Consider the following 14,674-nt stretch of genomic DNA (forward strand, 5'->3'; position numbering starts at 1 on the left):
GTCAGCCGGTCGACAGTGAACCAGTTAACTTCCTCTGTCATGGCGGATCTGAACCGACAGCTTCAGGAGTATTTGGCCCAGTCCAAAGGTGGCGGCGCCAAGACTATCTCCCAGTCCAGCTCCAGCACCTCGGTGGACCTGGACGAACCGGAACAAGTATCTGGGAGCTGGTTCGGGCGGTGGTCGAGCCCATGGTCCGGGATCCGCCGCGGTAGCCCGTCCGGCCAGAGTTCCAGCGGAAACAGCGGCTTTTCTTGGCCGTGGTCGACCGAGCCGGACCCCTGCCTACCGGGCATGAGCCGCCGGCAACGGTTGGTGGCCTTCGGGGTGTGCGTGTCGTTTTCCGCGCTGTGTTTCGGACTGTCGGCGCTGTACGCGCCGCTGCTGCTGCTCTACGCGCGCAAGTTCGCGCTGCTGTGGTCGCTCGGTTCGCTGTTCGCCATCGCCGCGGCGGCGGTGCTGCGCGGCCCCAGCAGATTGGCCGCAGGCCTGCCCACGTCTCCAGGTGCCGCAGTCTACCTGTGCGCCCTCGGAGGGACTCTGTACGCGGCGCTGAGCCTCCACAGCACCGTGCTGACCGCACTGGGAGCCGCCCTGCAGGTCACCGTCATCGTCGGGTACGTGGTGTCGCTGCTGCCCGGGGGGAGCGCCGGGATCCGCTTCATGGGAGGGATGGCTGCGTCTGCCATCAAGAGGACCGTCACCGGGAAAACCATGCCAATCTGAGCGGACAGAGGTCACAGACCCGCGGCGGGGTTACACATCCATCAGGCTTAAAACACTGATTCCCAGAACAGGGTCCAGGGCCCCCAGAGGCCGCTGAGGAGTCTCCAACGGGTCCCTGTTTGTAAAGGACCAACTTCAGTCCATCCCTCTGCAGCCTGATTATTGATTACTGGCTGCAGTTAAGATACTGATATCAGTCAAACATCTGGCTGATCAGAGGATCGACATGTTAACTAAACCCTGAACACTGACCTGCAGGACAGAAGGCTGCTGGTCGGAGGACCAAATAAAGTTTAAGACGTTTCAACTGTGAAACTTTATTTTCTGATGTACTTTGAATGGATAACATGTATCTGGGTGGGAGGTTACTGTGGATGCAGTTGTGAGTGAAGAAAACCAGGAAATAAAAAAACTAAATATGTCTGGTTTCATGAATTGTCTGTGACCTCTGACCCCTGAGCTGGTGTCACTGACTGGACCAGATCCAACAAATCCATTAAAGTCAATATTGAGTGTTGAGAACTCAAAGACATTTCACATGTTCTCTGAGCTTCTTTAGGTTGGAGTATCTCATCTTTGAACACTGTTCAGAGATATGAAGCCCATCGCGTCCTTTAGCTCTGAACCAGCGACTCCAGCATCCTGTCAAGTATCCGTTGTGGTTCAGTAACGGTGAATCTCGGTGAAAGCGGCTGTTTGTAGTCGTCTGTGGCTGTAGATCATTTAGAGTTACAAACATCAGCTATTCCTTGATTTTATTCCATATTAAAATATTTTACACAACACATTTGTACTGTACTAAGCCCGGCCCTGGCCCGCGAGGAGCTGTTGTTGAAGTGTGAATCTTTATTGTCCACTTCAGTGGAGTCAGTGGCAACACAAAAACATAGAAATCTTTTACAAAAAGGACGAAAAGCAACAAGCTGAAGACACAGTGTTCACTCTGAAATAAACCGAGAGACTGAGATACAAAGACGATATTTTACATTAAAATAATTCTGTGCTTCAGTGAGGTGGAGACAGATTGTCAATGAGACACTTTATTGGTTTACTGTCCATCTACCTGTCGGCTCAGGTGCTTCATCGAACTGCTGAGTCAGTCTGGACCAATCAAAAACACCGTCCTTCACAGCAGCAGAGGTCCAAATGTGTCACATGACCAAAAGTTTGTCTGGAGGTTTTTCAGGATCTAGACTTGGTCTCAGGCCTGTGGAGGGCCCAGCAGGGACGAGCCCACCGGAGGAGAGGAAGATCGTGGGAGTTTCTTTCTTCAGGACTACCGGCCCCGGCCGCCACCCCTCGGCGGTCCTCTTGGTGCCGGCCCTCCTCTCCTGGGGACCGGTCCTCCTCCGGGACCCCAGCCACCTCGTCCACCTCGACCCGACGGACCGTAACCGTCCTCCCTCTGAGGGGGGCGACCTGCAGGGAAGCAGCAGAGAAGGACTGTTTGTTATTACAGAAGTTTAAATGTTACTGCGTATCAGCTGAGACAGATTCAGGTGTGGTTCTCACCTCCGTCCGTTCCCGGTGACTCTCTCTCTCGGGGGTCTCCGGTTCCTGGTCCATCCTGCCACGGACGCTTCCGGGGGGGCAGAGACGCCATGTCCATCCCCTGCAGGGAGGAGGAGCGCTCGCGACCAACCGGAGACGACCCGTCGTGCATCTGCTGTCCGTCCCGATAACCATCGTGACCTACAGGCAGGAAGACAAAGAGATGCCGCCACAATAAGAGTCTTCAGAGAAATAATTTAATATGCTGTTTGTGACAAAGACTCTTTCACGTCACATTTCAACTTAACCAGAATCGGTTGTTGTTAAATGTTTGTTAGTTTAATCTTCAGAACTCAATCATGAGAATTATTATTTAACCTCTTTTAGTCAGCCTAAAAACCCTGTCCCAGACAGACCCAGTGTAAACCCAGACCCGTTCTTGAACCACGTGGAGTACATTTATGGTCTCTGTTGAAAGGCAACACTTTTATCTTTGCCAACATTACCAGACTGCTGTTGTTAAGTGGACTACAAGACTTCATCAATGAGTTTCATCCTTTTTATATAATCTCTCAGGCAGCCAGTAACAGGAGCTCACAGCTGACAAAGGCTCGGTTTGAAGTAGTAACCAGTGATAGGGATTAGACTGGATGGACAGAATAGAGACCAGTTCTGGTTCCTCTCACCTCCTCCTCTGGGCGGACCTCCTCCTCGAGGCGGTCTCCCTCTGCCTCCGTTGTCCCAGCCTCGACCCATCTCCTCTGGGCCATCGAAGCCGTCCTCCTGACCACCGTACTCATCGGGGTACCCTCGCCCTCCTGGTCGACCGGAACCTCCTCCTCTGAACCTGAAACACCCAGTGAGTCCAGTTCAGATCTGTTAAGACCACTGAGAGTCTGTAGGTTTTAGTTTTAGCTCCTGTCCCACCTCCCATTCAGGCTCAGATGCTACAATATCAAAAACGTCTCACCTGTCGTCTCTCCGCCCTCTAAACTCTCCTCCAGTGAACCTCTCGTCTGGGCCCCAGTTCCCTCCATTCCCTCCTCCTCTATGTCCTCCCCCTCTGTGTCCTCCTCCTCCTCCTCCTCCCTGGTATCCGGCTCCAGGTCCAGGTCTCCAGCCCTCCTCTCCTCTGCTGTGGAAGTCCTGGCCTCCATCAAAGTCCTGCGGTCCACGCCGACCCTGCTGGTTGTCTCCCCAGTAAGGGCCCGAGCCCTGGTCTGGTCCTCCGGGACCCTGCCGGTCAGGAGGGCCCATGTGGTGGTTGGGTGGTGGCCCCCGAGGATCTCCTAACATAAGAAGAGTCAACAGTGATTTATTGAGTTGTCTTTTTTACACCCAGCAGTGGGACAGATGCTTTGAAGGAGTCAAACAAGTCTAAACTGTAAATGAACTAAGAACGCTGCTGCAGCGAACAGTGATTAACACCAGTCTGCAGTCATTCCAGCAGCACTGTAAGGGCTGGACTAAGAAACAGTGCTGTTTACCTGTGTTAACATGTGATCAATGACAACATGCTAATGTTTAGCAAGTATAATGCTTACTCACTATCTTACTTAAGCATGTTAGCATGCTAACAGCTAATTATCACTAAACACAGTCCAGCTGAGGCTCATGAGAACCACATTTCATCACAATCATCCAACAGATATTTGAGTTTGAACCAAAGAGGTAAGCTGACATCAATGTCCATAGAGCTGCGATGCTAACGTGGCTAAAATGGTTCAGTTCATGTCCTGCTGTGAGCTCAGCCTGTGTGCTAACATGATGAACACAAAACAATGACAATGTTGTGTTTTGAAAAACTGAGCCCAGTGGAAGCACACGTAGTGCAAATAAAAACGGGCCTAAAACGGAACCTGGGGGAACACCACATATATCGATCACTATGAAACCGTTCTATACCTCTGCTCTTATAAAAATGACTCTGCATGCTTAAAAGCTGTAAGGTGCTTTTCATTTTCTGTGTGATCTTACCTTTGTTGGTGGGCCCCTGCTGCCCCATCCCATGCATCATAGGCCCTGCGTTCTGACCCTGCAAAGACCAGAGCAAATTTATAAAATACTCATTCATACAGTACTTTTAAAACCAGTGTGGCTGGAAACTAATCCTGAATCAGTAAAATACAACACAAAACTGAATTCAAATGTTCTGTCTTTGGGACTAAACACTTCAACTCACCTGGTGCTGCATATATGGAGGCCCCTGCATGTTTCCTGGAGGTCCCTGCATATTTCCGTGGGGTCCTTGCATGTTTCCTGGGGGGCCCTGCATGTTTCCATGTGGTCCCTGCATGTTTCCATGAGGTCCCTGCATGTTACCTGGGGGCCCCTGCATATTTCCCGGAGGACCGTGCATACCTCCTGGGGGCCCCTGCATGTTGCCCATCCCATAGTTGTTTGGCATGTTGCTGTGTGTCCTGGGCGGGGGCCCCATCATCCCACCCTGCATGTGCCCCTGAGGGCCCATCATGTTCCCCTGAGGTGGCATCATGCTCCCCTGAGGTGGAGGCCCTTGAGGATCTCTTGGACCCATTCCTCGAGGAGGGGGGCCCATCATCCCACCAGGGGGCCCCTGCATCCCTCTGGGTCCCATACCATGAGGCCCCTGGGGACCCATGTTTCTGGGAGGGCCTGGGTGTCTCTGCATACCTTGTGGCCCTTGCATATCTGGTGGTCCGATCATACCCTGAGGGGGGCCCTGGTGAGACTGGGGTCCAGTGGGTGGCCCCATCTGTCCAGGGGGCATGAAAGGAGGCTGCATGCCTCCGGGGCCCATGGGAGGCCCCATGTTGTTGGGCATCTGCTGAGGAGGCATGTTTGGCGGAAAGCCCTGCTGGCCAAGAGGCATCGGGCCCCCAGGACCTCCGGGACCTCCAGGGCCAGGGAAGGGTGGCATAGGGCCCTGTCCCTGTGGGGGGCCCATGTTCCCGTCTGTGTTCATCTGGTTCATCCGGTCCATCTTCATTTGCTGCACCAGAGACCAAAGACGTGTTTAAAATGAGAATGAATGAAGGAATTTATTCTAGATCATAACTGATGGTTTTATGAGGTTGCTGAAGAGTTACTGGGTGGTTGTTAGGGGGACACAAGGCACTTAAAGAGGTCTCTATGGTAAGACATCCGGTTGAACTGTTATTTGCTCTTCTTTTTTTTAAAATATATACATATATGCACATATACATATACATACATACGAAAACAAGAGCAAATAAACAGCCCTCTCATACAAAACAGACAAAACATCTCAGAACAAACTACACCTTAACCCCCCCCAAAAAAGACACTCTGAGCTCATCACAACCAATACATATACAACTGATTGCTTATGCATTATAAAGTACAACACGAGCAGGCACACGTTCAATTGGGCAGTACCTGTAAGTCTGTGAAATAAATAATAAGAAATAAATAATAAGAAATAAAGGGTTGCCATTTGTGGAAAAACTTGTCAGTACATCCTCTCAGTGTATATTTAATTTTTTGGAGTTTTAGAAAACCTCTGGGAGATGGATGAATATTAGCAGCCCTCCAGCGCAACAGTGAGGAAAGGCATGCTAGTAAGGATGTGTAAGCTACAACATCTTTCTGTACAGAGTTTAATGCAACTGAGACGCCAAATATAGCAATGAATGGGCAGGGCTGCAGATTTACTCCAAGAACAGTGGACATAATAGTAAAGTAAGCAGTTCAAATACCATTTAAATCAGGACAAAGGAAAAACATATGGCTAAGATGACAGGGAGAGACTTGCCATTTATGCCATTTATCTTCCGCTTCTGGATATATTTCAGAAAGTCTCAACTAGAAAAAATGGGCCCTATATAAAACTTAAAATTGGATAAGTCCAAGACGAGTACACGAGGTGGTAGACCATGTCCTATCTATAGCGTGTCCCCAGAACTCTTCACTTAATTGTATTCCCAATTCCGTCACATGGGAAAACCATGTGTTCTTAAATTAGGTACTCGACGGACTGCTTAATGCCAGAATAAAACTATAGAAATTTGAGATCACATTCCTCTCTGATGTGGAATACCTGAAAGCAAGCTTTCCAAGGCTGCTCTGGGGGCACAGAGGGGAAAATTATGGAAACACTGAGAAACGAAATTACAAATTGAAAATAGTGAAACAAATGAGTTACAGTCAAATCTGCCATAATCCAAAGGCTTTACAAAGTATGGCAGTATCACTCATTTCCCCACATCAAGTAACATTTGGTATGAAATGGATGTACATTTCTGGGTTTGGAGTTATAGTTACAGACGGACTCGCTGTTATGAGGCCTGTGTGCGAGTCTACTCATATTATCATCAGCATCATCAGTAACAGTAACGGGTTGGACCACCCACCTCCAGCAGCATGGGGTTGGTGTACTGCAAAGCTGCCATCTCCTGCTCGATCTCTGCCTGAGTTTTCTTCTTCACGTCCACTTTCTGCTCCACCTTCCGGTCTTTGGACAAATCTCCACCAGGTGGCATCATGGGTACTTTATTCTCTGCCCAGGCCTGCAGAGACATGAAGGAGTTCAGGGTCAACAACACTCGACACCAACACAAGTTATGTGGCTTCTACAACACCGACATCATTAAGACTTCGGCACAACTTGTGTTCATGTTGTGTTGAAGACATTTAGTGCTTTTACAAACAGTTTCCAGCACTGCTCAGTGGCAGGTATTTACCTGTTGGAACTGTGCAGGGATCGGTTTGGCGTAAGGTACTTTCTTCTGCGGGACCTTCTTGGTGTCTTTACCCATGACCTCATCCATGCCCCAGTCTAGACCTGGAATGGACATCTCCACCTCAGGAGCAGCCTCTTTACCTGGAGACAACAAGTACACCTGAGTTACACCTCATTCCTGAAACCTAAAACATAAAGACTATTTCTGACAGTTTTTGAACAAATCACACAGGAGGGTTTCAGTCAAGAGGTACAAATAGGTCTGGTTTGTCTTGAGATCAGTGACATACAAGGTGATATCATCTGTATAAAAACAGACACTGAAGTACTGATCTTGAAAATAAATATCATTCATTGTACAGAGTAAATATCAGGGGCCTAATATTGATCCCTGTGGGACACCTTTGTCAACAATTTGGGGAACTGATCTGAACAAACAACAAGATGCTGAAGAAAAAGACTAATTCTTATAAAAATAACACTGAAATGAACTTAAATGATGATTAAATTAAGATTAAATTAAATCAAACTTAATGAGTTTTTGTTTGACATTTTCATATTAGGACACTGTGAGGGGAAAGAAGAACATTTAAGATTTTGTGGCTAAAGTCAAAAAAGTGGTAATGTTACAGAACGTGATAACTTGCTGATCCTTTTTGAAAAAAGCACAAAGACAATATATTTTATTTCTTTCCATTTGTTCCAGGTGTTTTCTGCCTGCTGTTTTCAATCAATTTGGGTTGAAAAACTACCAGATGTTTTCAAATATCTTTTCATCTTTTTCCCCTGAAGCCTGGAAACCTTCCAGGATGAGACTTACTGCTCTGCTCCTGTTCCATGGCAGCCTTCAGCTGCTCAGGGATCCCCATACCGGGGATGGAGGCCACGCTGTTCAGGTCCACGTCATCTGAAACACCCAAACAGAGACAGAACGATAAACAGCGGCGACCGAATGAAATCACAAACACTTGTGCTGTTTGTCCTCCTGCGACTCACCGTACTCCATGCCATCCTCTGACATCCCAGGCAGCAGGTTCAGGTTGTAACGGTCTCTCATCTTATCACCTGGTCGATTCCTTGTCCAGAATTTACTACAAAATGAAAAAGAATGCAGAGAAAAGTTCAGTTAGAGACACAGCTGGGCTGACATTTACGCCTGCTCAAAGCCTGAGGTGTGTCTGTGGCTCGGTTTCAGACTGCATGGTGGATATAAAGCAGGTGAACAGTTTGAACTGTATATACTATGAAGTACTGAGCAGTTTGTATATGTTTTGTGGTGGATATATGCTGCATTTACATCTTGTACACATGTTGCATATAATAAAATTTGTACACTTCAATTAGCACAAATATGCAGGTTGTTAAAGGCAACTAAACCTGCTAAAAACAGGTGACGTGTGTGTGTGTGTGTGTGTGTTCAAATTATATGGCATACATGTTTTGAGGTTGTGCCGACATGCTGAGCCGGAGCAGAGGACGTGACCCAGTACATCGTGCAGATGTTGTACACATCCTGTGTATACAGTACAGTAATTTTATGTTGGAAATATGTTGTTCATGTACCTGGTGTGGTCATTGGAGCCAGAGCAGAGGATGTGACCCAGCGGGTGCCAGGCCAGACTCCAGATCATCCCCTCATGAGCCATCTCCATCCCTCCAACCTCCTTCTCAACCCTGACACAAACAACAACAGCAGCAGTAAACACCTGTACCAGTCAATACCTGCACCAGTCAAACCATCAACACCAGTCAATACCTGCACCAGTCAAACCATCAACACCAGTCAACATCTGCCCCAGTCAAACCATCAACACCAGTCAACATCTGTACCAGTCAAACCACCAACACCAGTCAACATCTGCACCAGTCAACAACTGCACCAGTCAAACCATCAACACCAGTCAACATCTGCCCCAGTCAAACCATCAACACCAGTCAACATCTGCACCAGTCAAACCATCAACACCAGTCAACACCTGCCCCAGTCAAACCATCAACACCAGTCAACACCTGCCCCAGTCAAACCATCAACACCAGTCAACATCTGCCCCAGTCAAACCATCAACACCAGTCAACATCTGCACCAGTCAACATCTGCACCAGTCAAACCACCAACACCAGTCAACATCTGCACCAGTCAAACCACCAACACCAGTCAACATCTGCACCAGTCAACATCTGCACCAGTCAAACCACCGACACCAGTCAACATCTGCACCAGTCAAACCACCAACACCAGTCAACATCTGCACCAGTCAACATCTGCACCAGTCAAACCACCGACACCAGTCAACATCTGCACCAGTCAACATCTGCACCAGTCAAACCACCAACACCAGTCAACATCTGCCCCAGTCAAACCATCAACACCAGTCAACATCTGCCCCAGTCAAACCATCAACACCAGTCAACATCTGTACCAGTCAAACCACCAACACCAGTCAACATCTGCACCAGTCAACAACTGCACCAGTCAAACCATCAACACCAGTCAACATCTGCCCCAGTCAAACCATCAACACCAGTCAACATCTGCACCAGTCAAACCATCAACACCAGTCAACACCTGCCCCAGTCAAACCATCAACACCAGTCAACACCTGCACCAGTCAAACCATCAACACCAGTCAACACCTGCCCCAGTCAAACCATCAACACCAGTCAACATCTGCCCCAGTCAAACCATCAACACCAGTCAACATCTGCACCAGTCAACATCTGCACCAGTCAAACCACCAACACCAGTCAACATCTGCACCAGTCAAACCACCAACACCAGTCAACATCTGCCCCAGTCAAACCATCAACACCAGTCAACATCTGCCCCAGTCAAACCATCAACACCAGTCAACATCTGCCCCAGTCAAACCATCAACACCAGTCAACATCTGTACCAGTCAAACCATCAACACCAGTCAACATCTGCCCCAGTCAAACCATCAACACCAGTCAACATCTGCCCCAGTCAAACCATCAACACCAGTCAACATCTGTACCAGTCAAACCACCAACACCAGTCAACATCTGCACCAGTCAACAACTGCACCAGTCAAACCATCAACACCAGTCAACATCTGCCCCAGTCAAACCATCAACACCAGTCAACATCTGCACCAGTCAAACCATCAACACCAGTCAACACCTGCCCCAGTCAAACCATCAACACCAGTCAACACCTGCACCAGTCAAACCATCAACACCAGTCAACACCTGCCCCAGTCAAACCATCAACACCAGTCAACATCTGCCCCAGTCAAACCATCAACACCAGTCAACATCTGCACCAGTCAACATCTGCACCAGTCAAACCACCGACACCAGTCAACATCTGCACCCGTCAACATCTGCACCAGTCAAACCACCAACACCAGTCAACATCTGCCCCAGTCAAAGCAACACATTCATGGGGTGGACGAAATAACAGAGACAGGCATCCGTCTGGTGCTGATTCAGCTTCTTTATGTGTCTGACCTGAACCCTGTCAGTCATTTCTAAGACTGTGGTCAGTTTCTCTGTAGTCAGTGTCTGTCACAGTCTGCTCAGGTTCTTCATCATCACCATCATCATCATCATCATCATCATCATCATCATTACCCAGTGTGCCAGAAGAGCAGAGAGCCATCAGAGCCTCCGCTGGCAAACAGACCTTCATGGACGGGATGCCAGGCCACAGCTGAGGACCACAAACAGAGAAGTTCAGGTTGCATCCACAGCACATCATCATCATCATCATCAATGCTTTTCCATGACAGTACATTTCTACCTGTGCACAGGTAGCTCTGCTCACACTCACCTGTTGCCTCCTTCTTGTGTCCTCTGAACACCTGCAGCTCCTCCTTCAGGTTTCTGATGTCAAACAGTTTACACAGGTGGTCACGTGACGCCGTCAGCAGCCAATTACCGTTCAGGTTCCACTTCACCTCCATCACAGTGTTCTTATGGGCGTGACTGAGCAGAGAAACATTCATTCAAACGAAAGGAAACGAACTACTGAGTCATTACTGAGCTACTGCATCACCATGCAAACCAGAAAACCTTCCTGCACTCATGACGAGCTGTTTCTACACAGCTGTGTCACATATGACGACGTGAGTCCACACTGTCAGCCGGTCGACACGTCACAGCAGACAAACGGTTTCTTTACATTTATTCAGCTCAAAGTCTCAAAGGACCTCCTGCTTTCAGATTGAAGACACTGATCTGATCTGGGTTCAGTTTTAGTTTCCTGGTGAACTCACAGTGTCGCCAGACTCTGCCCGGTCTTTGGGTCCCAGAATTTGATTGGCTGCTGGCTGTCTTTACTGCCGGAGACCACCAGACCTTTAGTGGGATGCCAGTCGACACACTTCACGTCAGCACCGTGGCCTAAACACACACACACACACACAGACATTAATATTTAGCCTTAAATATCAAGACATGTCAGTCTGTCAGTCTGTCAGTCAGCTATAACTACGGTTGTAGTGCTGTTGTCGTCCCACAAACATAATAAAAGTGTCATCACTGATGTCCGAGAAACTTTCATTTGCATGAAACCACATAAACGTTGATACGCATGATGTAAAGAACGGAGTCACTATCGGTCCTGTTCCAGCTCTGATCAGGCTGCTCTCAGGTGAGTCTGATGTCTGGAAGCAGCAGTTTGTACCTCGGAGGATTCTCTCCTCGTGGCAGCGCAGGAAGTCCCAGATACGAACCGTCCCGTCGTCTGAGCAGGTGGCAAATTTATTATCTGTTGGAGAAAAACTGGACAAGACAAGAAGAGAATCAAAAAGAGGAAAAGAACTGGTGAGGAAGACCAGGTGATCTGACCGAAAGCTCCAGGGAAACCTACAGAACTAAAACTGTCACTCAGCATCACTGTTTTCAAGTTTAAATAAAGGTTTGAAGATCAATAATATCAATAATAAAAACCATTGATCTCTGTTTCAGCATGGCCTTCTGCTGTTATTCAATTCAGCTGAGGAGAGACAGGAAAGGAGAGAGAGACAGAGAGACAGAGACAGAGAGACAGAGGGAGAGAGACAGAGAGAGACAGAGAGAGAGAGACAAAGAGAGACAGAGAGAGACAGGAAAGGAGAGAGAGACAGAGAGACAGAGACAGAGAGAGAGAGGGAGAGAGACAGAGAGAGAGAGACAAAGAGAGACAGAGAGAGAGAGACAGAGACAGAGAGAGAGAGACAGAGACAGAGACAGAGAGACAGAGACACGGAGACAGAGAGAGACAGAGACAGAGAGACGGAGACAGAGACAGACACAGAGACAGTGAGAGGAGGTCATGCAGCAAAGAGCTGCCTGTCAGGACAGACATGGAGCAGGTGAGCTGCCAGGTGAGCTGCTGGGGCGCTCCAGGTCTCTGACAGGCCGGACTAAAAATACAGTCAGCAGGATTTTACTGTTGGAGCTGGTCGAGCTTCATTTGAACTAATGATTCTCTTCATTCTGGATCAATCAGCTGATTATTTCTTCCATTAATCGATCGATCGTTCGGTTTGGAAACATTGTGGAAATAGTGAGAAATGTGGTGACGAAGTGACGCCTTCACAGTGTTTGTTTAGTCCGACAGTTTATTGTGGTTGCAGAGAAAGAAAAGCTGACAAATTGTTCTGAGAAGCTGAACTCCTGAAGTGTTTCAGGCATCTGTTTGGTTTGTACAATCTTAACTGCAAACTAGCTGAAAGTATTCAGGGACATGAAAAGGAACTACTGTAGTACTGAAGCACTGGTACTTCAGCAGAGTACATGAGTAAAGTATGCTTTGTCACATTTGACCAGTGATGAACACAGAGTACGTTACAGGACTGTTGGATCAGACTGACTTGGTGTTCCTAATAAACTGGACACTGAATATGTATCGAGTCATTTCCTTCTTTGCTTTGAATGTTTCTCTTTAATTTTCTCGTGTTTGTTTGTCGTCGGAAAAGATCAGCTGTTAGTAACAAACTTTAACCATGTGACCCAGTCAGCCACAGCATCAACAACATAACTCCAATGAGTGTGTTCCAGGTGTGTGTGTGTTCCAGGTGTGTGTGTGTGTGCGTGTGTGTGTTCCAGGTGTGTGTGTGTGTGTGTGTGTTTCTGTGTGTTCCAGGTGTGTTGGGTGTGTGTGTGTGTGTGTGTGTGTGTGTGTGTGGTATTTAAACTCTTTTCATGACTGTATCAGGGTCCTGGTTTGTTTGTTTACTTCATGTTTTCTTACTTTTCTCTTTTTCTTGTTCCAGATTCTAAAAATCTCTTAAACGAGACAAGATTTTTATCACAATCAATTATCTGCTGATCACTTTCTCGATTAATCACTTTGCTGGATCTATACGATGTTAGAAACTGTCCCTCACAGCTTTTCTCAGAGTCTAACACAACTCAAAGGATTAACATCAAAACAGCTGATTCAGGAATTTTCAGTCGACTAATCGGTCAGCTGATCATTTCAGGTACAGACTCAGGCTGCAGACGCCACGACACGGACTCCCACAATGCAGTGCATCACGTTACGGCTGCGTGATGATGACTGATGTAGAGGAAACTACTGAGTCTGTTCAAGTCTAAATGTCTCCACCTGCTGGATGATCACTGGAAGAACACCCAACAACACACCAACATCTGCTCCCCCCCCCCCCCCCCCCCCCCCCCTTTAATTGATGATTAGCTTTCTGTTGATTGACTGATCAATTAATCAACTTCTCATTTGAGCTCTACTGAAAAACTACAGAAGCGTCTGAACACCAAACATGAACACAGAAAAAACCTAATTCAACCTGCATTTAACAGATGTGACGTCATATCAAAGCATCGACTGACTCTGTCGTATCGCCTGCACAGAGGCAGATCTGGGGTCAGTTAAATGTGAGCCTTTTTCAGACACAGCTGCAGCAGGTGAACACACTTAGCCTCGTGCTAACGTCTGTGGAGTTTTATCATCACTAAAATAAAACAGCTCTCATGTGGAGGTTAGTTGTTAGCAACTACAGGAACTGTTGCACACTTCACTGAAGCAGCTAACCTCGTTAGCATGCTAAGATCTGACTCCAGAGGAGTAAATAGAGAATCTGATGTTGACAAATCTGACCCGACACTAACAATAACATCACATTTCATAAACACCTCAAATTACAAAACTCAATGCTAATGATCAAACAAAGGGACAACATGCTGTCTGTTAGCTTAGCTTAGCTCACTCTGAACAGACAGAAATAAAACAGACCCATGTTTACAAAGCAGAGCTAAGGTTATAAAACAGGTCCTGATGCTACACTGACTTCCTGTTTACATAGTTGATGGCTCTTGATTGGTCAGAGAAGCAGGTGTCTCCTAGCAACAGCCTTACAGGTTGGACCTGATTGAGTGAATCAGCAGTTTGAACGTAGTTAATAGTTTGTGAGAACTGAGGAAGAGCTGCTGTGACTCCTGCTTCATCAGGTTTCAACCGTCTTCAAATGTTTCAGTCCTCCTCTCTGAATATATTTACAGTAAACAGGAAGCTTCAGCACATCCAGTAACTGTGGGACGGCAGCTGAACAAGGACACACAGAGACGTTTCCATGTCTGGGCGTCTTTCAACATTTCTGGCTTCGTTAAAGTGCTGATGGTTTCTGTAAATGCTGGTTCTGATTGGTGCCGACGTGACAGCAGCCACAGAGACACCTGAGAACCTGCGGCTGTCCCAAGAACTGGACAGTCGACCGTCACTGTTCTTCTCTACAGACGTCCTTTAAGACAAGGTGACGAAACAGCATCACTGTGGACTCACAGCAGCAACAAGAGGAGGACTACATCACA

The 14,674-nt window shown here is 47.5% G+C and overlaps 2 protein-coding genes across 2 annotated transcripts in view; one reads left to right on the forward strand and one right to left on the reverse strand.

Moving 5' to 3' along the window:
* sft2d3 (SFT2 domain containing 3) lies at positions 1–2,189 on the forward strand. The gene has a single exon (XM_041948536.1). It carries the CDS (start codon positions 40–42, stop codon positions 724–726), a length of 687 nt encoding a protein of 228 aa, XP_041804470.1. The 5' UTR covers positions 1–39; the 3' UTR covers positions 727–2,189.
* wdr33 (WD repeat domain 33) overlaps positions 1,553–14,674 on the reverse strand; it is a 27,164-nt gene continuing 14,042 nt past the window's right edge. Inside the window, exons 7-21 of the mRNA XM_041948534.1 lie at positions 11,547–11,644; positions 11,137–11,263; positions 10,692–10,846; positions 10,493–10,571; positions 8,462–8,572; positions 7,895–7,989; positions 7,719–7,805; positions 6,900–7,039; positions 6,570–6,725; positions 4,400–5,188; positions 4,195–4,252; positions 3,188–3,506; positions 2,904–3,064; positions 2,239–2,418; positions 1,553–2,145 (exon numbers count right to left, since the gene is read on the reverse strand). Coding sequence (XP_041804468.1) covers positions 2,003–2,145; positions 2,239–2,418; positions 2,904–3,064; positions 3,188–3,506; positions 4,195–4,252; positions 4,400–5,188; positions 6,570–6,725; positions 6,900–7,039; positions 7,719–7,805; positions 7,895–7,989; positions 8,462–8,572; positions 10,493–10,571; positions 10,692–10,846; positions 11,137–11,263; positions 11,547–11,644 — 2,698 coding nt within the window. The 3' untranslated portion in view covers positions 1,553–2,002. The remainder of the gene's footprint in view (positions 2,146–2,238; positions 2,419–2,903; positions 3,065–3,187; positions 3,507–4,194; positions 4,253–4,399; positions 5,189–6,569; positions 6,726–6,899; positions 7,040–7,718; positions 7,806–7,894; positions 7,990–8,461; positions 8,573–10,492; positions 10,572–10,691; positions 10,847–11,136; positions 11,264–11,546; positions 11,645–14,674) is intronic.

The sequence above is a fragment of the Chelmon rostratus genome, chromosome 12 (assembly GCF_017976325.1).
Source record: "Chelmon rostratus isolate fCheRos1 chromosome 12, fCheRos1.pri, whole genome shotgun sequence".
Lineage (NCBI taxonomy): Eukaryota > Metazoa > Chordata > Actinopteri > Chaetodontiformes > Chaetodontidae > Chelmon > Chelmon rostratus.

What these genes read in the sequence shown, in the direction of transcription:
- sft2d3 (XM_041948536.1), top strand. Translation starts at nt 40, where the DNA reads ATGGCGGATCTGAACCGACAGCTTCAGGAGTATTTGGCCCAGTCCAAA.